Source organism: Musa acuminata, chromosome BXJ2-8, assembly GCF_036884655.1.
Source record: "Musa acuminata AAA Group cultivar baxijiao chromosome BXJ2-8, Cavendish_Baxijiao_AAA, whole genome shotgun sequence".
Lineage (NCBI taxonomy): Eukaryota > Viridiplantae > Streptophyta > Magnoliopsida > Zingiberales > Musaceae > Musa > Musa acuminata.
In genome coordinates this window covers 52,525,001-52,547,163 of record NC_088345.1, presented here as the reverse complement: position 1 = coordinate 52,547,163, position 22,163 = coordinate 52,525,001, and the positions used below count along the sequence as shown (strand labels likewise).

At 33.8% G+C, this 22,163-nt stretch overlaps 1 protein-coding gene across 4 annotated transcripts in view; it reads right to left on the bottom strand.

The window, feature by feature from the left end:
• Positions 1 to 164: 164 nt before the first annotated feature.
• Positions 165 to 22,163, bottom strand: part of LOC135620224 (phospholipid-transporting ATPase 3-like) — a 26,408-nt gene continuing 4,409 nt past the window's right edge. Inside the window, exons 2-27 of one of the 4 annotated variants that reach the window (XM_065122988.1) lie at positions 21,752 to 21,817; positions 21,576 to 21,637; positions 21,307 to 21,388; positions 21,088 to 21,198; positions 18,611 to 18,688; positions 18,378 to 18,474; positions 16,511 to 16,617; positions 13,503 to 13,568; positions 13,257 to 13,378; positions 11,819 to 11,903; positions 11,662 to 11,739; positions 11,452 to 11,568; positions 9,172 to 9,321; positions 8,973 to 9,077; positions 7,543 to 7,685; positions 7,162 to 7,263; positions 7,024 to 7,087; positions 6,740 to 6,952; positions 3,442 to 3,607; positions 3,222 to 3,301; positions 2,730 to 2,966; positions 1,785 to 2,006; positions 1,532 to 1,699; positions 1,040 to 1,402; positions 859 to 965; positions 165 to 630 (exon numbers count right to left, since the gene is read on the bottom strand). In XM_065122988.1, coding sequence (XP_064979060.1) covers positions 330 to 630; positions 859 to 965; positions 1,040 to 1,402; positions 1,532 to 1,699; positions 1,785 to 2,006; positions 2,730 to 2,966; positions 3,222 to 3,301; positions 3,442 to 3,607; positions 6,740 to 6,952; positions 7,024 to 7,087; positions 7,162 to 7,263; positions 7,543 to 7,685; positions 8,973 to 9,077; positions 9,172 to 9,321; positions 11,452 to 11,568; positions 11,662 to 11,739; positions 11,819 to 11,903; positions 13,257 to 13,378; positions 13,503 to 13,568; positions 16,511 to 16,617; positions 18,378 to 18,474; positions 18,611 to 18,688; positions 21,088 to 21,198; positions 21,307 to 21,388; positions 21,576 to 21,637; positions 21,752 to 21,817 — 3,492 coding nt within the window. In that variant the 3' untranslated portion in view covers positions 165 to 329. The remainder of the gene's footprint in view (positions 631 to 858; positions 966 to 1,039; positions 1,403 to 1,531; positions 1,700 to 1,784; positions 2,007 to 2,729; positions 2,967 to 3,221; positions 3,302 to 3,441; positions 3,608 to 6,739; positions 6,953 to 7,023; positions 7,088 to 7,161; positions 7,264 to 7,542; positions 7,686 to 8,972; positions 9,078 to 9,171; positions 9,322 to 11,451; positions 11,569 to 11,661; positions 11,740 to 11,818; positions 11,904 to 13,256; positions 13,379 to 13,502; positions 13,569 to 16,510; positions 16,618 to 18,377; positions 18,475 to 18,610; positions 18,689 to 21,087; positions 21,199 to 21,306; positions 21,389 to 21,575; positions 21,638 to 21,751; positions 21,818 to 22,163) is intronic. The other 3 variants (XM_065122991.1, XM_065122990.1, XM_065122989.1) reach the window with 3 other exon arrangements.

Here is a 22,163-nt window from a genome sequence, read left to right as displayed (position 1 = left end):
ATAGTAATCACACTAATATATTTTTATTTTATCAAATTTGAATTAGAAATATAATATTTAAATGAAAGTCTTTGATAAAAATCCTTAGTTAATCTATGGGTGCACTAAAATTTATATATACTGAGAACGTCTGCAGTAACAAAATCCCTCAGCCTCAGTCAGTATTCAACTTTGATAAAAAAAAATGTTTTTATTTTTCCAGCTTATGCAATAAGAGAAAATATAGTGAAAACATTTGTGATACCAGATATGAAAGCTATACAATATACAGCTACTTGCATTCTTAACTAGTGTGAAATAATGATGAAGAAATGTACAGTGATAAACAGTTATCTTTGAGATGTTCTTTTTGACCTCACACTTGCTCGACGGGCTACATCCCATGCCATTATTGGTGCAAAAACACCTTGTTGTGATGCAAAAAATGATTCGTAACCAGGCGAATCAAAAGCAAAACCGGTGTGCCTCGACTTTTCTCTTGGAAGCTGTAATATAGCATAACTCCTAGCTTCATCTGGTGTTAGATTATTACCGATTTCTAGAAACTCTCTGCTGCCGATACCTTCATACTCGCCTCTGTGAATCTCTTGAACAATTTGATAGTTGTAGGGGAAAAACCATCTTTGGATCCTAAAAGACAACACATTACAAATTAGTAAAAAAAAAACATAATAAACACAAAAGCCAGAAGCTTTGAGAAATCATTCAGGTATCTGTGAAGTTTTGAGTACGTAATTCATAGCCTGGAAGATTTCAGTCAAATTATAGATCAAAACAATATGGATTTTTTTTCTAGAGAGAGAACCTGTTATATTCTAGAAATGATATCATGATATAGAGATTTATCAAATGTCTTACCCAAGGTAAAAGAAGTCACTGAGAAGGGCAACAACAGGGATGAGAAGCAGTGTTAGGTAGAAATAGAATGTGCTCAAAAGCACGTATATGGTAAAGTATACATTTTCCTGCAACAAGAACAAGTTAATGAGTGAAAATGAATAAGAACGATCCAAACTAAAAAGATACCCGAGGAACTTACCTGTCTATCATTTGGGGTCATTATTCCAGAATATATGAAGATAAAAATAAACCATGCTAAAATGCTCCCTGAAACACTCAGAAGGTGCCACCTCGTAAGTGAATTGCATACCATAAGAAGGCGCAAGTTGACAGTTACAACAGCACAAGTAAAGGCCATTGTACTGACATCCCAAAGACCAAATATCATTCCTGATGAATTATGACCATTCTGACTTGCGGTAGTTGTGAAATAATAGAAGATCAAAGACTGGTACACAGCAAAGAAAGCCCATACTGCCACAACTCTCCATTTGAAAAACATATTTCTGATTCCTTCCCTGTAGAGCTCTGGATACTTCTTTGACAAAGAAGCACTTACATCCTAGACAGCAGCAATCCTAGTTTAAATAGACTGCATAACACTAACTGCAAGGGCACTCTAGGTGCAATGGGTGTGATAGTGTCCAGAATGACTAAACATGATTAAGAACATATGGCATGTGATAAGTACCTTGTCAAACAGTCCAACAATGATCACAGGAAGAGCTGTAAAAATGACATTGTACAAAGATTGAAACCAGTCATCATAAAATCTCTGACCAGAGAAGCCAGTTTGAAAGGTGAACCAAAACTGAGTCAATGTAAATGTAAGATTCTTGTAGAAGAAGTAAGTGATCACCTGCAATTTGAACCGAGTAAGGTGCTTCTGTTGGTGATTATAATGAACTTAAATAGTCAAGTAGAACCAATGAAACAAAGTGTACCTTACATAACCTGATATATGACCATCTTCCATGTACAAGAAGCAGATCTGTAAGGAAGCGAAACTGAGCAATGGCAAAATCACTAGCCATTACAGCTTGCATCCCTTCCAGACCACTTATGCCAACACCAACATGAGCAGCCTGGATCATACTTACATCGTTTGCACCATCCCCTATACTAAGGGTGATCCTGTGAGCACCTTTCTTGACTAGGCTTGTAACCTGGCAAGACAAACATAAGCAAGTAATTTTATAATAAATAAAACATATGAAAATCCTAAGTCAACTCAACAAATAAGAAGGCAAAAGAGATTAAAAAAAATGATTCAATTAAATAATTCATTAAAAAAAGACTAAGAAAAGGAATAACAAAATCAAACTAATATAGTTCTAGGAACCAACAAAATAGTCCAAATTAAACAACTCATCCTAAGCCCTAGAGATGCAAAAAATACTGAAAACCTAAGCAATACAAGGTCAATATTGAGGAAAAAAAAATGCATTGCATCAACCGAACAATGTAGGGCGAAGGCAAAGGAAATCTAACCAGTATTGCTCAACCTACCACAAAAGGGTCCTGAAAAACAAAATACCAATGAGTGGCAACCCTCAGTTTAACGAGTGATGGTTCTTATTGAATAGACACTAAAAAACTTTAAGACCTAGCAAGTGATGACCTTTAGCAGATGAAATACTTTTTTTGCTAATTTATGATGCAAACTACAACCAACATACTACTCGACTAGTCTGAAAAAGATAGTGATCATCTCAAATTACAAATGTACTCTCATTTAATGTTTGAGAAATAACCTGATTTATAAGTGCATATCATGAATATTTATATGTAGCATAACTAACCTGATTTATTAGCACAACACTTGTTATTGCGAATGACAGAAGTCAGATGAGAAAACAAATGGAGAGAAAAACTAATATAAATTTTACCTGTGCCTTTTGAAGTGGAGAAACACGACAACAAATTACTGAACTACAATTCAAGCTTAAGTTGAGCAGATTCACACGTAAATTTGGGTCCAGTGCATGCATTAAACATTTGCCATCAATTACAAGAGCCAACTTTTGCCCCGACACATGAACGTATCGATGGGCCTCCTCATGGCATTGTTTCAGATGATTTTTTACTGTGTCTTTTATGACACGTGCAATCTCCACAGGGTCACCCTGGCAGTAGATAATACATACATTAAATTAATATTTGACATTAAAACAAGTTTCCTTGGATAAAACACAAAGAAATAGAACAGTTAATGTGGTCCATAGCAAAACAGAAAAAGGATGCCTGGATGTCAGAAAGAAAATTGAGGAAACTAGAGGAGAAACAAAAGTTATAAATTAAACAGAAGGCATGGACTATGAGAACTATGTATTGTATCTCTAATAATATGCTTTCGTGGCATGTAATTCAAGTTTATTTACCTTTTCCTCGGCCTCTTGGATTGCATCAGTTTCTGAACTGATGATGAATTGCTTCATGTCATTATTGATCAAGTTGCATGCTGCAAGCAAGCAAAGGAATCACTCAAGCTTTTAATTTTAAAAGAGAAACATGAATTTATTAACATGCGAATTTCAGTCGTCATGATATATTTTTTGACGAGTGCTCCAGCAGACCTATAACATCTAATGTTTGTCATACCATATGCAATATTTATTGCAGTCTCCATTTTATCCCCTGTCAACACCCAGATTTTTATACCAGCTCTAGCCAAAGTTTCTATGCAAGCTGGAACTCCATCTTGAAGCTTATCTTCAATAGCAGTGCATCCTATTAGTATAAGATCCTTTTCAATAATCTCTGCCACCTACAGCAAAGAGATTTTGAAGTTAATCATTTACTGCAGAAACCATCTAACCACTGTCAGCCCTGTTAAATGAAGAAACAGTTGCAGGCATCACTTAGGAGAATTATATCAAATGCCAAAAAAGTATCAAGAAACAATATATATTAAATTTAAATTAAAGCGATAATTAAATAAATATGCAGGCAAGCTCGAAAGGCAAATTATTTACTATGGGTATCCATATAATGTATCTAAAAAGTTACAAAATGTTAAAAATAATGAACAACAAAACATAATCCATCAAAATGTCAATAATTTAGAATCATCCCTGAATCCAATATTAATGATTTTAATAGGATGTGACCACAATTTTCCAAAGACCATTTTTCACATGCGTATGCTAAACCCAATTCAGATCGACCCAATCAACCTGACTGCTTGGATTAAAGTGTCACAATATTTTGTCAGCATCAACTGAAAAATCAAGTGCTGAAATAGTACCAGAACCTTGAGAAGGCAGCTCTTGCTACTGTTTTGTGTTGCCTAATAAAACTGACCGAGTGAGCTATTTAACATTGAATTGAACCATGCCAATCAAAGCTATGTTTCAAATGTCCAAGTCAAAGTGTTCTATCCTTCCCTAGTTTAGCTTATGTTTGTGCCCCCAATGGTTATGATGCCACAGGAGATCACCTAGCTTCTTGGCTAATCGAAGAAGAAAAGCAAATGCCAAAGATCAAAAGATGATGCCAGAGAAAAAGCAAAGCAGCACAATTATGGATAGTGTGTTATTTTTATGTTTTCTATGTTGTCCTCTGTTCTTTTGTGCTGTAGGCTCATGACCATGGTTGATCAGTTCATGCCATAAACTAAATTTCTTGCCCAATGAAAATGGATTTGAAGGACTAGGCAAAGCAAGGCTTGCAATAACACCTGGTATGGTTCGGTAGTGGTGGTATCTACCAGTTACTGGTACACGGGCCGGTGTAAACCAAGCAGTACAGGGCTTATACCATTCGGTACAATGTGACAGAGGTTCTGTACCAAGCAGTTTATATTTTTTCTATTTATTTTCTACTCTTTTTAGGTTTTTCTTCAAACTCTGTATATTCCAGCGTACTGATATTTGGTACAGCAGTATGGATCAGTACCATATCAGCCAGAGCCTGATTGGTATAGTACCAATACATAGAATTACGAACCTAGAGGTGAAGTGTTCTGTCAAACCTTTTATTACGACAAACTTTCTGAGGCAAAGAGGGTCAAACAATTAGTCAGCCATCATATATTTATCTGCTTGAATTATAACTCATTTCCCGATATTCCCGATATATATAATCTAATTTCATTATATTGTGTTGTTTTACTTATTTTTAGCTCCTTTTCTGTCTGTTTTTGTGATATTTAATATATCGGTCCACTACCAACACCAGAATCTAATAGATGCATATCGATTTGTGCGGCCCCTCTAAAATATAATGGAACTTGTGCAATGTTAGCATTTATTCAACATACCAAGGTTCGTCGTACCGTACCGTACCAGCGTTTCGACCCGGGCTCGGTATGGTATAGTACAAGTGTACCAGACAGTACATCAAGGTGTACTGAGCAGTACACCCTAGTGTACCAAATAATTTTATACTTTTCATACTGTAGCATGCTACAGTATTATACTGTAGCACTGTAGTGATACCGGGCAGTACGCTTCGGTATGACAGACCTTGCAGCATACCAAAGTGGCATTAGAATTGAAATTGAACGGTCCATGTGGTCGGAACATTGTGAAAACTTGAACTATGCTCATTCCACTCTTCCCCTTACCCCTCACATGGGGCAATCAGAGAGGCTGACTGATTTAAATCTGAACATAGAACTGCCCCAGGCTGTTACAAGGATCTAGCACTTCAATTTTGCCCTACAATTCAGAATCATTCTGGGAATTCTCTTCCATAGGCAGAGGGCTTACCGTTAGGCATACTTCCATTCTCACTTCAATAAGAATAAAATTAAATACACCTTGTCATGTTCACAAGATTTTTCTCCAAAAAAGTATTATGCCACCGTGAATCTTAAGATTAATGTAGTGTTCAAAAGATTTGCTCAATTTTCTTCAAAATTACAATAAATATTTTGGAGAATTTATATCACTGATTCTTTGATCTTGGAAAGAAATAGATAAAATAAAGTCCAAAGGATTCTTCAGAACTACATCTGGAGCAGGAAAGATCACCATATGATAGTAAAGATTAGGTTCTCAACCCAAGCATTAGTCTCACTTCCACCTTCATTTTAACTCTTTCTGAAGCAATTATTCAGCTATTTTTTTTAGATCCAATATGTACCAGTTATGACATTCTTGGATAAAAACTGTGCTGTAGTCAATATATCTCTACCAGTTATTTCACGGATATATCATGGTAAGTGTTGACTCCGACATTGTAAACTCCTGATATGACTCCCTAGATGGTCCTTGGCTCTAGTTGCATGCACCTTTCTCCAAATATATGCCAAAACAGCATTAATAACCACTGTAAATAAAAATCACACGTAATATTATATTCTTATTGACAATATATATCTAATCAAACTTTCTGGAACTAGTTTCTTGATAAAACAAAAATATTAGACTGTAACTTAGGATTCTAATTAGGCTCAAATCAGACCCTATCAGAACCCTGACTGCAACATAATGAGATAAGAAAATATTTAGTCCATTGTTTTATGTCTATTTACCAGAATCAGTAAGAAAAATAATATCTGTGCATCATAGGCATGCTGGATAGAGATAGAAACAGGCAAAAGTTTTCGAAGTCAGAAATCTCCATTTCAAATTTCAAACACTGGAGGATCACAAGGGCCAAGGGGGTTTCTCTAACTAAAAGGAAAACTCAATGGCAGGCTAAGAAGATACAACACAAGGGCAATCTCTACAAAGTTTATATGTTTACTGTCAAGCCCTTCCATAAGAAAATCAAATAACTTAAATATCTACATGCCAACCATTATAAAAGCAAAACTTAAGAAGTGAAGCTTTTGACATTTATTTAGTAGAAAAAATGTGAACAATCATAACAACTAAATACAAGAGCATGAAAAGGTTCTGACAAAAGCAAAACTATAATAAGATATCAAATAGGCCCACTCCCTGCATACCTCATCAAGTTTTTTATCCCGGTCTCTTAAAGACGATTTGGCTTGAATAAATTTCTCATTCCATTTTTCATATAAATCATTTGTTAATTCCCGATAGGCAAGGCAAAGTGTACGTAGACCCGCCGAACCAAACTGTTCCAAGTGCTCCCTGGTGACTTTTCTAATGTCATTACTTGCATCAGACAATCTTTCAAATATGACAGTATCCGCACCCTGTGATTTATTTTCAACTCAATTTAGGATGAACCAACTATAACTTACTGCATCAAGATCCAAGATTTTACCTTACAATAGAGGACAAGCCTTCCATTCGGATAGCGACACACAATAGACTGGCGCTTCCTTGTACTATTAAAAAGCAAGCATACATAAATAGCAAATGCCTTGAAGTACACAGATTCAAAATTTAAATGTGTACTAACCTGTTAAATTCTAAAACATTTAGGATCTCATATGACACATCTTGTTTGATACCCATCGTTTCAACATGTGATTCACGTACCATGACTGTGGTTGGTGTGCGCCTATGGAAAAAACACAAAACATGGTAGTTTTAACTTTCAACTTTCAAGTATGATTTGCAATACAATAGTGCAATGAAATTTTCGCATTGTTTATCGTTGTATTGAGTCTATCGGCTATTGAGAGTTACTGTAGTACATCCATAGGTATAACATGTCAGAAAATATTCTGATATGGATACCGATATCAATATTTAAAATCTAGATTTGTTTAGGGATGAAAGGAATTGGTAAACTTTTAACATCTAGGATCAACATACAAAACAACCATTGTGGTGTTACCTATAAAAGAAGAAACCAAAGTTCTTCGCAGCAGTTACAAGGGCAGCCTCATCAGGTGATGCAGCTTGATAAGTAATCTTCTCTGGGGACTCATCACCTTCTGGAAGAACAGTATGGCATAATGCAAGACATCTGAAAAACTCCTACAAGTGAAATAGAATTAAATTCATAATAGTGTGTTAAAATCCTTGTAATTGAGCTTCTAGCTCTTAGTTATCCCAAGAAAAGAAAACAAAAGTTCTATCTCCTATCCAAATTCTCACCCTCTTGCCCTTGTTCCACATGACAATGACACAAATCTTCTGTAGATTTTTAAATTTCAGCCCGATGCTCAAAGGACTTAAATTTCAGCCCAATACTAGTTTCAGTAGCCAGTTCGATTTGTACGGCATGCTATACTAATCCATAATATTTAGTACCACCACAAAATAATAGAAAAAAAAAACACCAACCAGTCAACCAGTACCAACCTATATGGTCCAGTACTGATCCCTGGACAAGTAATAACAATCCATGTTGGCTGGTACAAAAAAAAAATTGATTTATTTGTTCGAGCCATAACAATATTGCCTGTATGAAATTATCCCCTGTACATAAATAATTCAATTGTTACCATCCATCAATTGGAATTTCTAATCTTGCATTGTCTGTATGAAATTATCCCCTGTACATAACAATATTGCCAGTATGATATTCAAAATGGATCCTACAATTCCTATCCTCGTCATTCCTTATCAGTTCTAAATAAAATTATCAGCCTAATAACACTTTGCAAATACATCAAACCAAACAAGCACTCTTAAAAAATATCCAAATGGAACAACCATACATTTAAGAAAAGACAATTTAGAAACAATCATACATTTACAAAACACAATTGATTTTTTTAACATGAAGTAGTAGTCTTGATGTGTGTTTTACTAAAAGCATTGATGTATGAACTGTTAGAATAAATTTTCCTTGAATAAGCTAATCAAATATGAAAAGTTTAAGGTTGATTGACTGGTATTAAAAAAAGTACGATGCAATATCGTACCATACCGCTCGATACGGGTGGTACATATTGATATGATAGAGGATCGGTTTGGATGGTACATCGGTACACCTTAGTGTACCATGTGTCGGTATGTTCGGTACTGCTTGGTACATACCGTACCAATAGCTGATCGGTACACCGGTATAGTATAGTTTTTGGAACCTTGAAAAAAACAATCTAATGTCAAATCAAAACAGTAAACTACATGGTATAGCTACTCCTACATGGTAAAGGGGCAGGGCTAATTTTACATAATGACATTTGCAACTCATTCACATATACAGAGCTTGGTATAAATAAATTATTAAATGGGCTCTTTGTGACAAATATAAGTAGTTGAAGGGCTCTATTTAACAAAATGTTCGAAGATATAAGTGAAGATCCCTGAATCTACCTTGCAGATCTCAGGATCATGTTCATTTCTCCAAGCACCATGCATAATCCTAGCGTCATCAAAGTTGAAGCCTTTTTCACGAACTGCTGTATCTGACTTTGCATCCTATAAGCAATTATGAAGAGCATACACATCAGTGATTTGAACTATAGAGGGTCCCATACTAGTAAGGGTAATCTCTAAATTGACATACACATACCTCACTTAATTTTTTCCCACTTCGTTGTGCTTGTCCTTTTTCAATCTCGGTAATTCCAGTTCCATATGCCTCCCCACCAATTGAACACTTGAAGAACTCCATCAGGTTTCTAGTTAAGGTTCCTGTTTTGTCAGAAAATATATACTCCACCTACAACAAAAGCTTTTGAAATTAGTAGCATGAACAACAACAAAAAAAACTAATAAATAGGAAAGTGGAGAATTTGTCGATATTGCATTTGTTCCTCTCTTGAATTTGGTTTCTGTTACTTATCCCACAGTTCAATTTAATTTTTTTATCATTGTTTGAGCTCAAAAGTTTCAACTATGCTTATTGAGTACATCCTAATTTTCCATTGCACATGCCTTGTACCAACTATCCATGGAGGACTTCATCATGATTCTGGAGAATGACAAATTCACCAATCAGCTTTTTTTCATTTTTCTTAATCCTCGATGTTATTCATAAAGTCTTTATTAGCAACTTCTGAAACCAACGGTAAAAGATCAAGGCAAGGTATTGAATAATTTTAAGAAAGATTGAAATTGGAAGTGACAGAAAGTCATATTGAGGAATAACAGGAGCCGCATATTACCATTTAATTCAAAACTTCATTCACCAAAAAATGGAATGTAGGGTCTTGGTTTGAAATTTCATCGCACAACAACCGTGACCAGTAACCATTATGCCAGTGCCATCACATACCAGCCAAATACTTAGACATCTTATTTTTCTTTCTTTTTGAAGTGAACCAACAGGTACGTACAAATCTAATGTGGTTCTGGAATCAGTATAAGACAAGTAGTTAATACCTTGGTAAGATTATTTTATGTGGAAAGCTAAAGGTTCGGTGTGACTGCCAATTACTTTCCCACCCTTTTCGCTCTAATGCCTTCTGTTATCATTTTAAATTTCAGCTGATTCTCTCTTATGTCAACAAAGTGCTATGGAATCTTTATTGTTATTTATGAAGAGTAAACGGCTGACACTAAAGTGATTGTGAAACCCAGAAGGTATAAAGTGACCAAGGTTTAAGCATGGAAGCATAAAAAACTAGAGTAGGACCTAACATCAATGGGTTGCAGAAGCAAAACAATAATGGTTTAAATATCAGATTTGATATTGGTTTTGTCATTCAAGAAAACATCGGTTTCAGCAGTTCCGGCAGTGGGTATTTTATTTATTGCTGATAACTTCTGCATTTTTAAATTTTGATCAATGCCTTAATAAACCAAATCTACATCTAAAACATTTTAATATATCATATTTTCTAATTACAATTCAATATTTAATCTTTAAAATATATAAAGTATTTATATATTTTAACATTATATCCCTTTTTTATAGATACCATCATGTTTATGCCAGATGGCATGATACAAAATTGGTAGTACGTATCCATCGATACTCAAAACACATATACCGGGCGAGCGATACACCCTTCGTTCTAGCCAATACGATCAAAATTCGACCATTACTAACTAATACAAGTCAGTAACCATTAAACTTCGACCCGTATCCCCAAATGGTCCATACCAACCCCTATTAGTCAAATTGACCACTGGGAGCATTATAGAGGTTATATAAGCCCCTCCCTACCCAACAATTTCTATATTCAATGCTTATAACCTAAAACTTCTATTGATTCTTATTTAATTTGAATTTATATATCAATAAAATAGGAAAAAAACCTGAACCTGAAATAGGGTTTTTATTTTTAGCTATTTTTTAATCAAAATTTTAAAATTCTTGTACATACCAATGTCTTGTGTGTTGTATTGTGTTGTACCAAAACCAACAGGTATGTATCGGTTCGTGGTAAGTATGGTTGGTACAAGATTGCAAACCATGTTTATAATATTTTACAGTAGGTTGAATTTTTAATATGAAATAATATAGGCCTATAATACATCTCAAGGATGAAGACCCTAGACAATGACATAACAGAAGTCCTATCAAATATAATGCCAGCCATTGCATGCCCAACTTCGTCACCAACTACTGCACATAAGTAGATATGCTAAAACATATGCACCTGGAAACAAAGTAGAGCACCCAAAGCACAAATGTACATATGCAGAAGTCACTGTTGAAAAGGTAATGCAGGTCGAACATTGATGAACATGAACCTTCCTTGTAATTATGATGATGCACTATTTAATTATTTTGTAACTATGATGATGCACTCTTTTTTAATATCCCAATATCTCATTTCATCTCAGAACATGATATCTAGAAATTGGAAAACATTATGCTAAGCTCAAAACAATGCAAAGGTACCTGCCCAAGTTCCTCATTCAGATTGGATGTCCGTGCTAATGCAGGGGTGTTGCTTTCAGCATGATACATGTGCAAATCTTTGTCAATAAACTGAGCACACTGAATGAACTTGATCATCTGCAAATGGAAAAAGTACAATGAAGATCCTAGTTATATTGGTCACCGCCAATATGCTCAATTGCAGACCACACTAAGGAATTCAGGTCCCACCTCAATTGAGACATAGAGAGAAATAGGGATGATAGTTGAGTACAATGTTATCAATGTAAACATTGTCAGAATAGTAACCTGCAAAAGGATAAAGAATGCCTCGCAAAAATTCATGACAGATAAAATTTTCACGATTTAAATTCTTCCAGACTGTTACCACAAATCTATTGTTAGGATTAAATTGACCCTCCACATCATCAAAAAGTCCTAGGAAGTAGTATTTGCGGTTGATAAAAACTCCACTGAAAGATATCAAAAAAATTAAAATGAGTGTCAACAATCAAAAACAACCAGATGTCTATAATATTATACAATTTAAAGCATATCAATTTCAAGATAAACAACATGTGGATGAACAAAAGCAACAGTTCATCAAACTACAGTTTTTTATTCTTGTTCGCTTGTAAATTAAATGTGAAAAATTGATTAAAAGAAATACATTTTTGTTCAGTAGCATAGGCAAATTTTCAGTAATTGTTATCGAAAATATAAAGGGTTACTTTAGCAAGGTCTTGACAATACTACATTAGCAAAGTTCATTCTTGATATATGGTGAAGGACATTCTGAGTATATAAATATGTATTGCCACATATGTTTTTTCTTCTTTTGATAAGATCATTAGTGAATAAAAGTTATAGTAGAGTGTAGATAACTACAAATGTTTAATTAAAAATTGCATGAAATGCTATTAATTTTCTGTTCTAGGAGTCTTATAGATTTGGACTGCAGTATCAAACTTTTCTCTTGTAACTTTTAAATGATCAAAATTGATCAGAAGACAAAAAGCGAGCCACCTTGTGTCCCACTAGTGCAACACTGGCATGGAGTTCTTGTATTGTGTAAAACACCTTGATATATCCTGGCATCAAGTTAATGACATCTGAGACAGACCCTGTTCTGTGCCCAATGGCATGTGTCATGTCAGTACATTGCTGACAACCATGACTGTTATATTATATAGACTACTAAATGGTATACTTGTAGACTGTCTCAAACTCTCAATATTCCAGCTAAAACATTTATTATAGGTTCAATATAAAGAAATATCAAAGGATATAAAGTTTTGTAATTGCAAATGTTTGTCCTTGATGTGCATTTTAATTCTATTTCAATAGTATATGTATTTCGATAGTATAAAATGTCCTCGACAGTCATTAACATAGTAGATTGAGCTGATATCACTAGGCAAATTGAGGTGACCAGACCAGGCTGAGGCAAGGTCAGCTTCACCTAGTTCCTAGAGGCTGTTAGAGTAAGTCACAATCCTTTCCTCCGTTAACCTTGCCTCATCATATGTTGCTAATAGAGTCATAGAATTTGTAGCTAATCTGAATATGTGAAATTTAACAAATCCTATTCTATTTTTTTCTAAATTTCTTAATCCCACCTACTGTTACTGACATGGCTGGATGACCATAACAGGCAAGTCCAATGATTAGTTAAATTATGTTTAATGTTTTCAGCCTCAGCTTGTATTATAACAAGACCATTTAATCAAAGAGTGATTCTCATTCTATTGATTAAAAACCTACACTTGAAATATTTTACAACAAAGCAGAGCAGTATATCAGCTTATATAAACCTTCAACTTTACCTTCCAATGGCTCCAATCAGACACATCATGAATAAACCACCAAAAAGAGTAAGTATAAGTTTATCCAGTTTCCTTTCCAACGTACTTCTTTTAGAAGGAACACTCATAGAATTCATCATAACCTGTCATATGATTAGTAGAAACCACATTGAAGTGTAGAATAGAGAAACTTAACCATCTAGGGAACAAGGTAACTCAAAAAATAAATAAAAGGCTTGTTTAGACTTGGGAGTTTAGAACACGAACTTTTGTTTCATGACCAGTAAAAATAACAGCCCCAACAATGTATTCCGTGTTCCGAAGGCTGCAACCCTGTATCATTTTCTTAATGCTATATGTTATATAATAAAAGATACAGTTTCTAAAAGTTAGAAATACTTCAAAAACATACATATTACTATATTAGTACGAAACGCCCATCAGAGAAGATTCACGTGAATATCAACAATATTAACACAATACAGAACATGAATATCGAACTGTTTCCCAAAAAAATTAAAGGTTCATACTTCATACTGCTGTCAACAGTGACCCAAACAAGTCACAGTGTGTAGGCCCGTGGGGTTCATCAATCCCATTTTATATCATCCCTTGCTGATACCAAAACCTTCTAGAAAACTGCAAGTTTGGCTGGACTTAACTGAATCAAGTGTGTTATTCAGAGTTTAATACTGCTAATTTTAATGCCTTGTAAGAAATCTGACCAGTTGCAAACCTATTCTCAGCCAATAATTATTTTTTTACTGACTTTCTGCTAATTTTCACTTAATCATTGGCCCCATCAAGCCAGTTCCAGTTACTCTGGTTGATTTTGAAAAGATCCAACCAAATATTTGATCCAAGTTATCCAACCATATTGGCAAGACGAAATCCAGATCCAAAATTATGGCACCCGCCCCTATTCTGACCCTGACTAACAAACCCTGATTTAAATACAAGGGTCAACAAGCCCTATAACTTCTAAAATACCTAGAAACCACCTTCTATTTTTCAAGTACACTACTGCTCTTGTGATCAAATATATATCAATACCTTTAACAAACTACTTTTAAAATTGGCTCATCCAAAAACCCCAATGTCTAAGCTATATTATTAAAGCATGCCATATCTTTTCTTGATATATGGACCACTGATATGATCCAGCTAAGCCTAGGCATGCTTACACCATCATTTTAGGTAAACAATAAGCAGCAATCCATCCATACAGTCCTCAACTGTGAATAAATCCTTTCTTTCTTTTTTTATCCCATCGGTAATTCCTATATCTGTTTGTAGCCCAAAATCTGTACCAACTTGTCACAGGCTTAGCATTGTCAAGTTATTCCATGCTGTATGGGGCACAGCATACTGCTCAATTTTAGACCTATATACCTACGTATACCAAGGGTAGGCATACCATTAGTACTCAAATCAAAACCCCATATCCATCTCGTTTAAATTTATCACCATGCCCTTTGCTCTAAACTCTCTCTCTCTCACACACACAATCTCACATGAATCTTCTTTTTTGCTCAAGTAAATCTTAAATTTCAAGCAAAGCAAATTTCGATCTCAAGAAATCTAGGTTATTTATCGAACAAAAGGTAAATCTCAAGCTAAGCTGAATTTTTTCTTAGATTTTTTAATGCTTTGATTAAAGTATTATTTTTGTGTTTTCTTATGGTTTTTGCTAATGAAAAATTGCTTAAATTTAGTATAAAGAAATTAATTATGGTTGGATTTGCATAAATCTTGGTTTGATTCACATTGGTCCAACCAAGATCCTAAATTTAGACTACATCTACATAAATTTAACCGAAATCTGCATGGATCTAGACTAGCCATTCACAAATCTAGTCAAATCTGGGTTACAACTGTATAAAACATGGTCCTTTTCACTAAAGTGGTATGCCTATCGATTAGAGCACCATCATCATTGAAAATGTGTCCACTACAACTATGATGGTTGTGGTGAAGTAATGAGAATAAAGCAAAATTTAGACAATGCACCTCTTAAGATTGCACAATACTCAAATGTCCTTCAATAAATAAAATGGATTTTCATTGAAAATTAGATATTCAAAAACTCTGAAGGTTGCAACAAAGGAAACCGGTGGACGATCTAGATAGAAGATATATCAGTATCAAATACCAATAAAGTAGACTTACCTCTTCATTCAACACAACATTCTCTTTTGTGGTAGTACTCACTCACTAATAAGGTATGGCTTATACAATTCTTAAATTCATATATTTTCAAGTTTTTAATATATAATTGTGATTTATGGATATATCATCTATTATATGCCACCTTCAAGCAACATTTGAAGTTTTTTAATGTATGTGTTATTGACATATGATTTGCAATAATATAAAACATATATTTGGATTCATTAATGAGGAAAGCAAGGTTTAGTAGAGATTATAGGGCTCAAAGTCGATAATGGTTAGCTTGCCAAGTGCTAGTCTCTGCCTCTATGCAACCCTTCCTTCCCCCTTCTCTGCCTCTCTCTTTCTCCCACCAGGCCCTCTCCCTCCTCCTCCGGCCCTGTCACTGTTAGCCCCCACCCCCTGCTCTTGTCAACCCCCATGCCTCCCCTGCTCTGAGACCCCATCCCAACCTTCCCCTACTCTCAGCAGACCCCTCCCCTGCAAAATTGTGTTAATTCTCATTAATAATAATAATAATAATAATAATAATAATAATAATAATAATAATCAATTATTGTTATTAATTCTTGTTTATAATAGTTTATGATTGTGTCAATTAATGAATCTGTCAAAGCTATCATTTTGAATTTTGTTATTTTTGATGTTAATATTTTGCCTTGAAATTTTTGTTGTTAGATTTGGACAATTTAGTCCTTTGATTCTGTATAATTGGTCAAGTTAACATAATTCGATGTTTTGGTGGTCATATTTAAACAAAATGATATGGAACTCATGTATTGTCTACTTTTTTATTTTAATGATTTAAATTTCTTTTTAATTTTATTTTATAATTGTTATATTGGCAAGCATCTTCCTTCGTTTGGACAAGCAACGGGCGCCTCGAACATTTTGGAATTAGACATCTTTTAGAATTGTTCAATCAGAGAATTTCAGAATGAAGTAAACAAGTCCCTTGCAATATCAAGTGAATAAAAAGGCAACAAAATACCAAAATAAAAGTGAAGATGACTTTTAAAAAATACTAGAAGCATGAATGATTTTTAGAGGAACTATGTTATAAAGAATTTTGGAAAGCATCATGGAAATGCGAGGTTGAGGCTCACTCTAAGTAGAATTTGATTTGGAGAAAGAGGCAAGGTTTGACTTTCAATGATAAGATTTCCAGTAAAAGTATAAAGTGAATTGTTTGGCTGTTCACACTGTATTTCCCCTGCACACATATTAACAATGTTGCGTATTAGGCGAAGACGACAAAAACTTTAAATGTAACATATTAGATGCAATTTAACAAATACATTAATATTTTTCTACAGTGTCATCATATGACAATATCCTGTCTGAAAGAATAAAATGCTAAAAGTTGAAATCTGACAAAAATAATCTTGTTCGTTGTTACAAAAGAATGGTCTGAAAAAGAATTGAGATATAATTACATAGGCACCAATGGTGCAGAGACTGAAAAAGAATGGTCTGAAAAAGCTCACCTAATATCACATGATGAGTTTCTGATTACTTAGGTAATCTATGGAATAAAGATACATGATACAAAAATAATGATGCAGAGACTTCAAGCACCTGCAATTGCATAACGAAGAATGTAATACAGGATTTAAGGCCACATAGTTATCCTGTATTGAACTTACTTGCTTGGACCAAGCTATTAATAACCCTCAATCTTCCATGACAAACTTTAGTGAATTAGTTCAGTTGTTGTCTGTTCTTGTCATGCTTCTTCTGTATCCATAGATACTAAGAAATCAGAATGCTAAAAGATGACAAGATTACCAATAGAACCATAGTGAAGTAGGGACAAAGTTGGCCAACGTTGAATGGGGAATGGACAATTCTGATCAGTGATCAAATTGGGATAAACAAACCCAATGAACTTTGGTGAGTAGAGAAGGCAAATAAGTGAAGTAGCATGTATATGTTTATCGGTTAGAATGTCCAGAAGTTAGAAAAAGATGCACTCAAAAAATCAATCGTTTAGACTTTAGATGAAATGTTAAGATGGATGTGCATTTTTAAAAAATAATAAATAAATGCTTGCATTCTTTAACAAGACAAGGAAGGTCTCTAAATGCATTGTTTAAATGAGGAATATTAGGAAGAGAAAGACCTAAAACACTGTTTGAAAGACTGTTTTAAATTGAAGGTGTTTTGTTTGACTAGTAATGTGATTCTCAAGATAGCTCAATGGCAAAAAGGATACAGAAAGTTGACTACCAGAAGGATGCCAACTATGAGCTCTTGTTGTCCTTGTTAAGTGTCAGTGAACCAATATCAAACCTTGATAAACTTTAAATTGCAAATGGGTATCAGAAAATAGTATACAGAGAGCAAATAACCAAAAGATTATTTATAGAAGTGGATATCAAGATCAAAAAATTCAATCTGGTAACTAAAATCTTTGAATGTTGAACATATCTTATAAGTTACCAGAATTTTCCATTTAAGGAACAATTATGATATTTTCATAAGCTCAAAGAAATTTCAAGTCAGAGAAGCATAAGAAACTAAAATTATGAGGGACTTGCTTCATCAAGCCTATAGAGCAAAATGCAAAGTCACTACTTTAGGGAAAGAGATGATTGATCTTGTAATTTCAATTAAAGTTTTACGAGCTTGATAGGTACTAAAAGGCGAAATTCTGAAACATCAAGCAACATGTCTTATGCAATTTCTAAGTTGCTTCCTTATCTACTAACTGCTATTACCTTTCAATATGCATATACTAAATGATGCTCAACACACTACCTTATGGAAGAACGTATCTACTAATCAAATAATTATATATATGGTTACCAGCAGAAGATACAAAAGAAACTACTGTGTCAATTATACATTTATTTCAGTTTTGCATCTCAATTATTAGGGATAAGCCATGAGTGACCTTTCCTCTGACTCAAGAACTAAATAGTTCAGATAAAAAACTGACATTTTCAATTAATCATCAAAGAACGATCAAACCTTTAAATTTATCAGCTATCTCAGGAGCCAAGTAATCCCATGTCTTCTCTAATGCTTTTCTAATCTTCAAATTGGTTTCTCCATCTAGATTTGCAGTCTGAATTCATAAATAGAAAACAGTAAACTACTAGACGAAATCATGCATCATAATTTCATATATTTAAGATAATAAACCAATCTTCCAGCTCCACAACAATATTCATGGATTCAAGTTCCTAAAGCTAAAAGGAAACCTCAATGTAGCAGACTCCATCAGGATTTGTACTAGCAAGGAAGACCAAATCAGCCGGAAAAAAGCCATCTTGCTTGACCTGGTCCAAATGAATACACCAATTATAAGCTCATTATCATAGCCCATAATTATAAACTTTATAAAGAATATCTAAGCAATATCGAATTTATGACTGTGGTTAAGACTTAAGAATATCAAAATCAAATAGTAGCGTTTATACGGTGCATTCTCACACTGATATCTCACGCTTGGTTTTAAAAAAAAAAGACTTATCCTAACTGCCCGATCCAAATTGGGATCGGAACCCAGAACCAGTCAAGAAAATTGGCCTTGGACAATCTTGACCAATCCTGACAAAAAGAAATGAAAAGAATATAATAAAGAGTGGGAAGATGGGAAAAGGTCTTTTCAATTCATTGATAAATGGCTTCAACAGAGATATAGCAGATTGATGATATCTGCAGGTTTTTCACTTGATGCAGTGAAAGGGTGCTTGAATGCTGAAGTGACTCCACGGGGGGTCCTCAAAACTCAAGTAACAGACTTCTCATAAAGTCTTATATGAATTACTCTTAACAATTTTAGTTACATTATATAAGTTTAGAAAAAAAGATGCCTTGACTAACAATGGTACTCAATCCTTAATTTCATGTCATTATATAATTTTTTCCCTTTGCATGTTTTATTATTATTATGTATCAGTAGTCTAATTTTTGTCGTTCATATGTTTAATATTTTTGTTTAATTTTTATTTTATTATTATTTTCTTATGTATACAATTCTTTTTATTTTTGATTTTTTATTCTTGATATATTTCATGCCAGCTTTCTGATCCAGATCATCTAATCCAGTTGATCTGATATGATCTGATCCCAAACCTAATCATATATTTTAAATCTTGATATCTGAGGAGTGCAAGTACAATTAAGGTTAAAAACTATTGTGACTTTGACATATGCTATAATTCTTTTGCTTCAGAATTGTTTGCATAACAAGCAAAAGAAAAGAAACTTCCCATTCTAAACTCAACAGGCAAATACCAACCTATTAAATCTTTGCACACTAATGGTGGAGATGGGCCACTTCTGAAGTGAAAAATTTTAGAGAAAATGACTTCATAGTTCATACATGTTGCCAACTGCCCAAAGAGCAATAACCATTCTATTAAATCTTTGCACAGATAAGGGCTATTTGGTTGGAAAGAAGTGACAAGTCAAAGCCTGTTAATGGTAAAAGTGGGCCACTTCAATCATTTATATACCTAGAATGAAAATTTTCGAGAAAGTTGCTTCATTCACTTGGCCAACTGCCCAGAAATGACCATAAAAAAAGGGACCATAATAAATATTGCAACATGCTTAAAGGACTCGATTATTCATTTTATCACCTCTCATTTGGAAATTAATAGATAAAAATTCCAATACCATGTGATATTTTTCTATGCTTTATTCAATATCCATCATTATCTGTTATCCATATCATATTACGTGTAACACATTTTAACATTAATTACAGAAATATTAGAGAATTTAAAATATTAAATTAATAAAAATAAAATATCAAATTTCAGAATATAAAATCAATACAAAATCACATAAAATGGTCAAATATCAAAAATAATCATTACAAGACAAAAAAAAAGAATAAACATCAGCTAACTGTTAAAATTAAAAGCAGTAACTAAAAACTGGCTAAATATTTTGAAAACATTCACTAAATTAGGTTATACTATTAAAATAAATAAATAAATAAAATAAAAAAATATTACGAAAAAGATAAATTAAATGGAAAATTTATCATTAAAACCAAAACACTTATAAAATATATGCAAGTACAACTTGGTCATGGACATATGACATATAATACAACCAGAAAACCTCATTAACAACATAGTATAGGTTACAGATCCACTGACTATGTAATCCAATCAGTGACTAGGATTATAAGCAAAAAATTTAATACATGCCATGTTCTTATTTAATACAGCAAAGTTGTTATAATATGCAAGACATTGGTGGCACCAATTAATTCCAGTTGCAACATCAAGATCCACCAACTGTGAGTGAAACAATCATTAGATTTGTAGGGAAGTCCACTAAAAGAATGTAAAAATCATGCATAAGCAGCAACAACTATAAAATAACATAACTTTTCAGTGGAGGAGAATTTTATCAAAGTGAACAGATGCAGAGAGTTCAAGCCTGACTCCAAAGAAACTTAACTTCAGCTACTAATTGCACTTCCTTTAAACCAGACTCAAAATTGAGCAGTAAACAAAACAAGAGGTTTCCATGGCAAGGTCTTAATGGTGTTGCAAGAGAATCTTGCATATGGACACAGTCACACATACCATCCTCATTAAATAAAAAGAACAGTTGAACTATCACTTTGGCAACTATGTTCTCCAGCAGAAGAAAAACGATTAGACATCAGAAATTAAATAATTATCCATTTAACAAGTAGGACTCTGAATCCTACCCTCACAATGTCTCCAACTTGCAGCTTTCTCCAAGGCACACTTTCCCAATTTGGACCTTGCAACACATCAACAGCAGTATTATTGATTGAGTTGTCATTTTGAAGACGCTTCTGCATGAAGAAAAAGGAAATTACACGAATGAATGAAATGAAACATCAAAATCAACTTGATGCAAGGACCAAAAAAGCAAAAATGAGGGGGCTATATGTTTTGCTAACCCAATCTTCAAATGCCTCCTTGATAAGAGATACCAAAAGAACTAAACTGAGAGGAACAACATTCGTTACAGGTGACACTGGACTGCAAGGATGATTAGCAACTCAGTAGAGTAGATAATATCTATGATCAGAGTGTAAATATCACCTGATGTATAAATTTCGCCAAACTTTTATCATCCAGAATTTCAAGAACAAATTAGATGATAAGTTGGTGATAGTACATTCAAAACCCAATGTGAAACACAAAATGTCATCAAAAGAAACATTACCTGATTGGTGTAGTGGATAAGATTGAGATCATGAGAAAGTACAAATTAGCAACTCGCCTGAACTGTCAGATTTATGATATATTTGTTACAGGATAAAACAAAAACAATTGATAAAATAAGTAAAATGAAACAAGAAACAACAATTATTTTTTTCAAAAGACTGATGACTGAAATACCTGCTCAAATAAACCCTTGGGTAGAAAGGTCAAGACACTGTACTTCGTCGTCGATATGGAATTGCTCTGAAAAATAAAAACAGTATCAAGCTTCTTATCATACTATAGACATTATAAGAAAGGAAAGATCATCAACTAGCACAGTGTATTTAAACCTTGTTAAGCCAAGAAATGTTTTGCTCACAACAGAATTTCCATAATAATGCAATAGAAACAAGTGGAACTACAACTGAGCTAGAAAGAAACAACACAGAGTGAAGGTGGTCGCATTATTTTGAATTTGTGATTAATATAAAAAGACATTGCAAAGGAACTCTAAACACCTCAATAAAGCAAACAATTCAATTGGTGCTTCAAATATTTTCACAAAGTTGATCTATTAATTCTGTTGCTTATTCACCAAATCAATTTT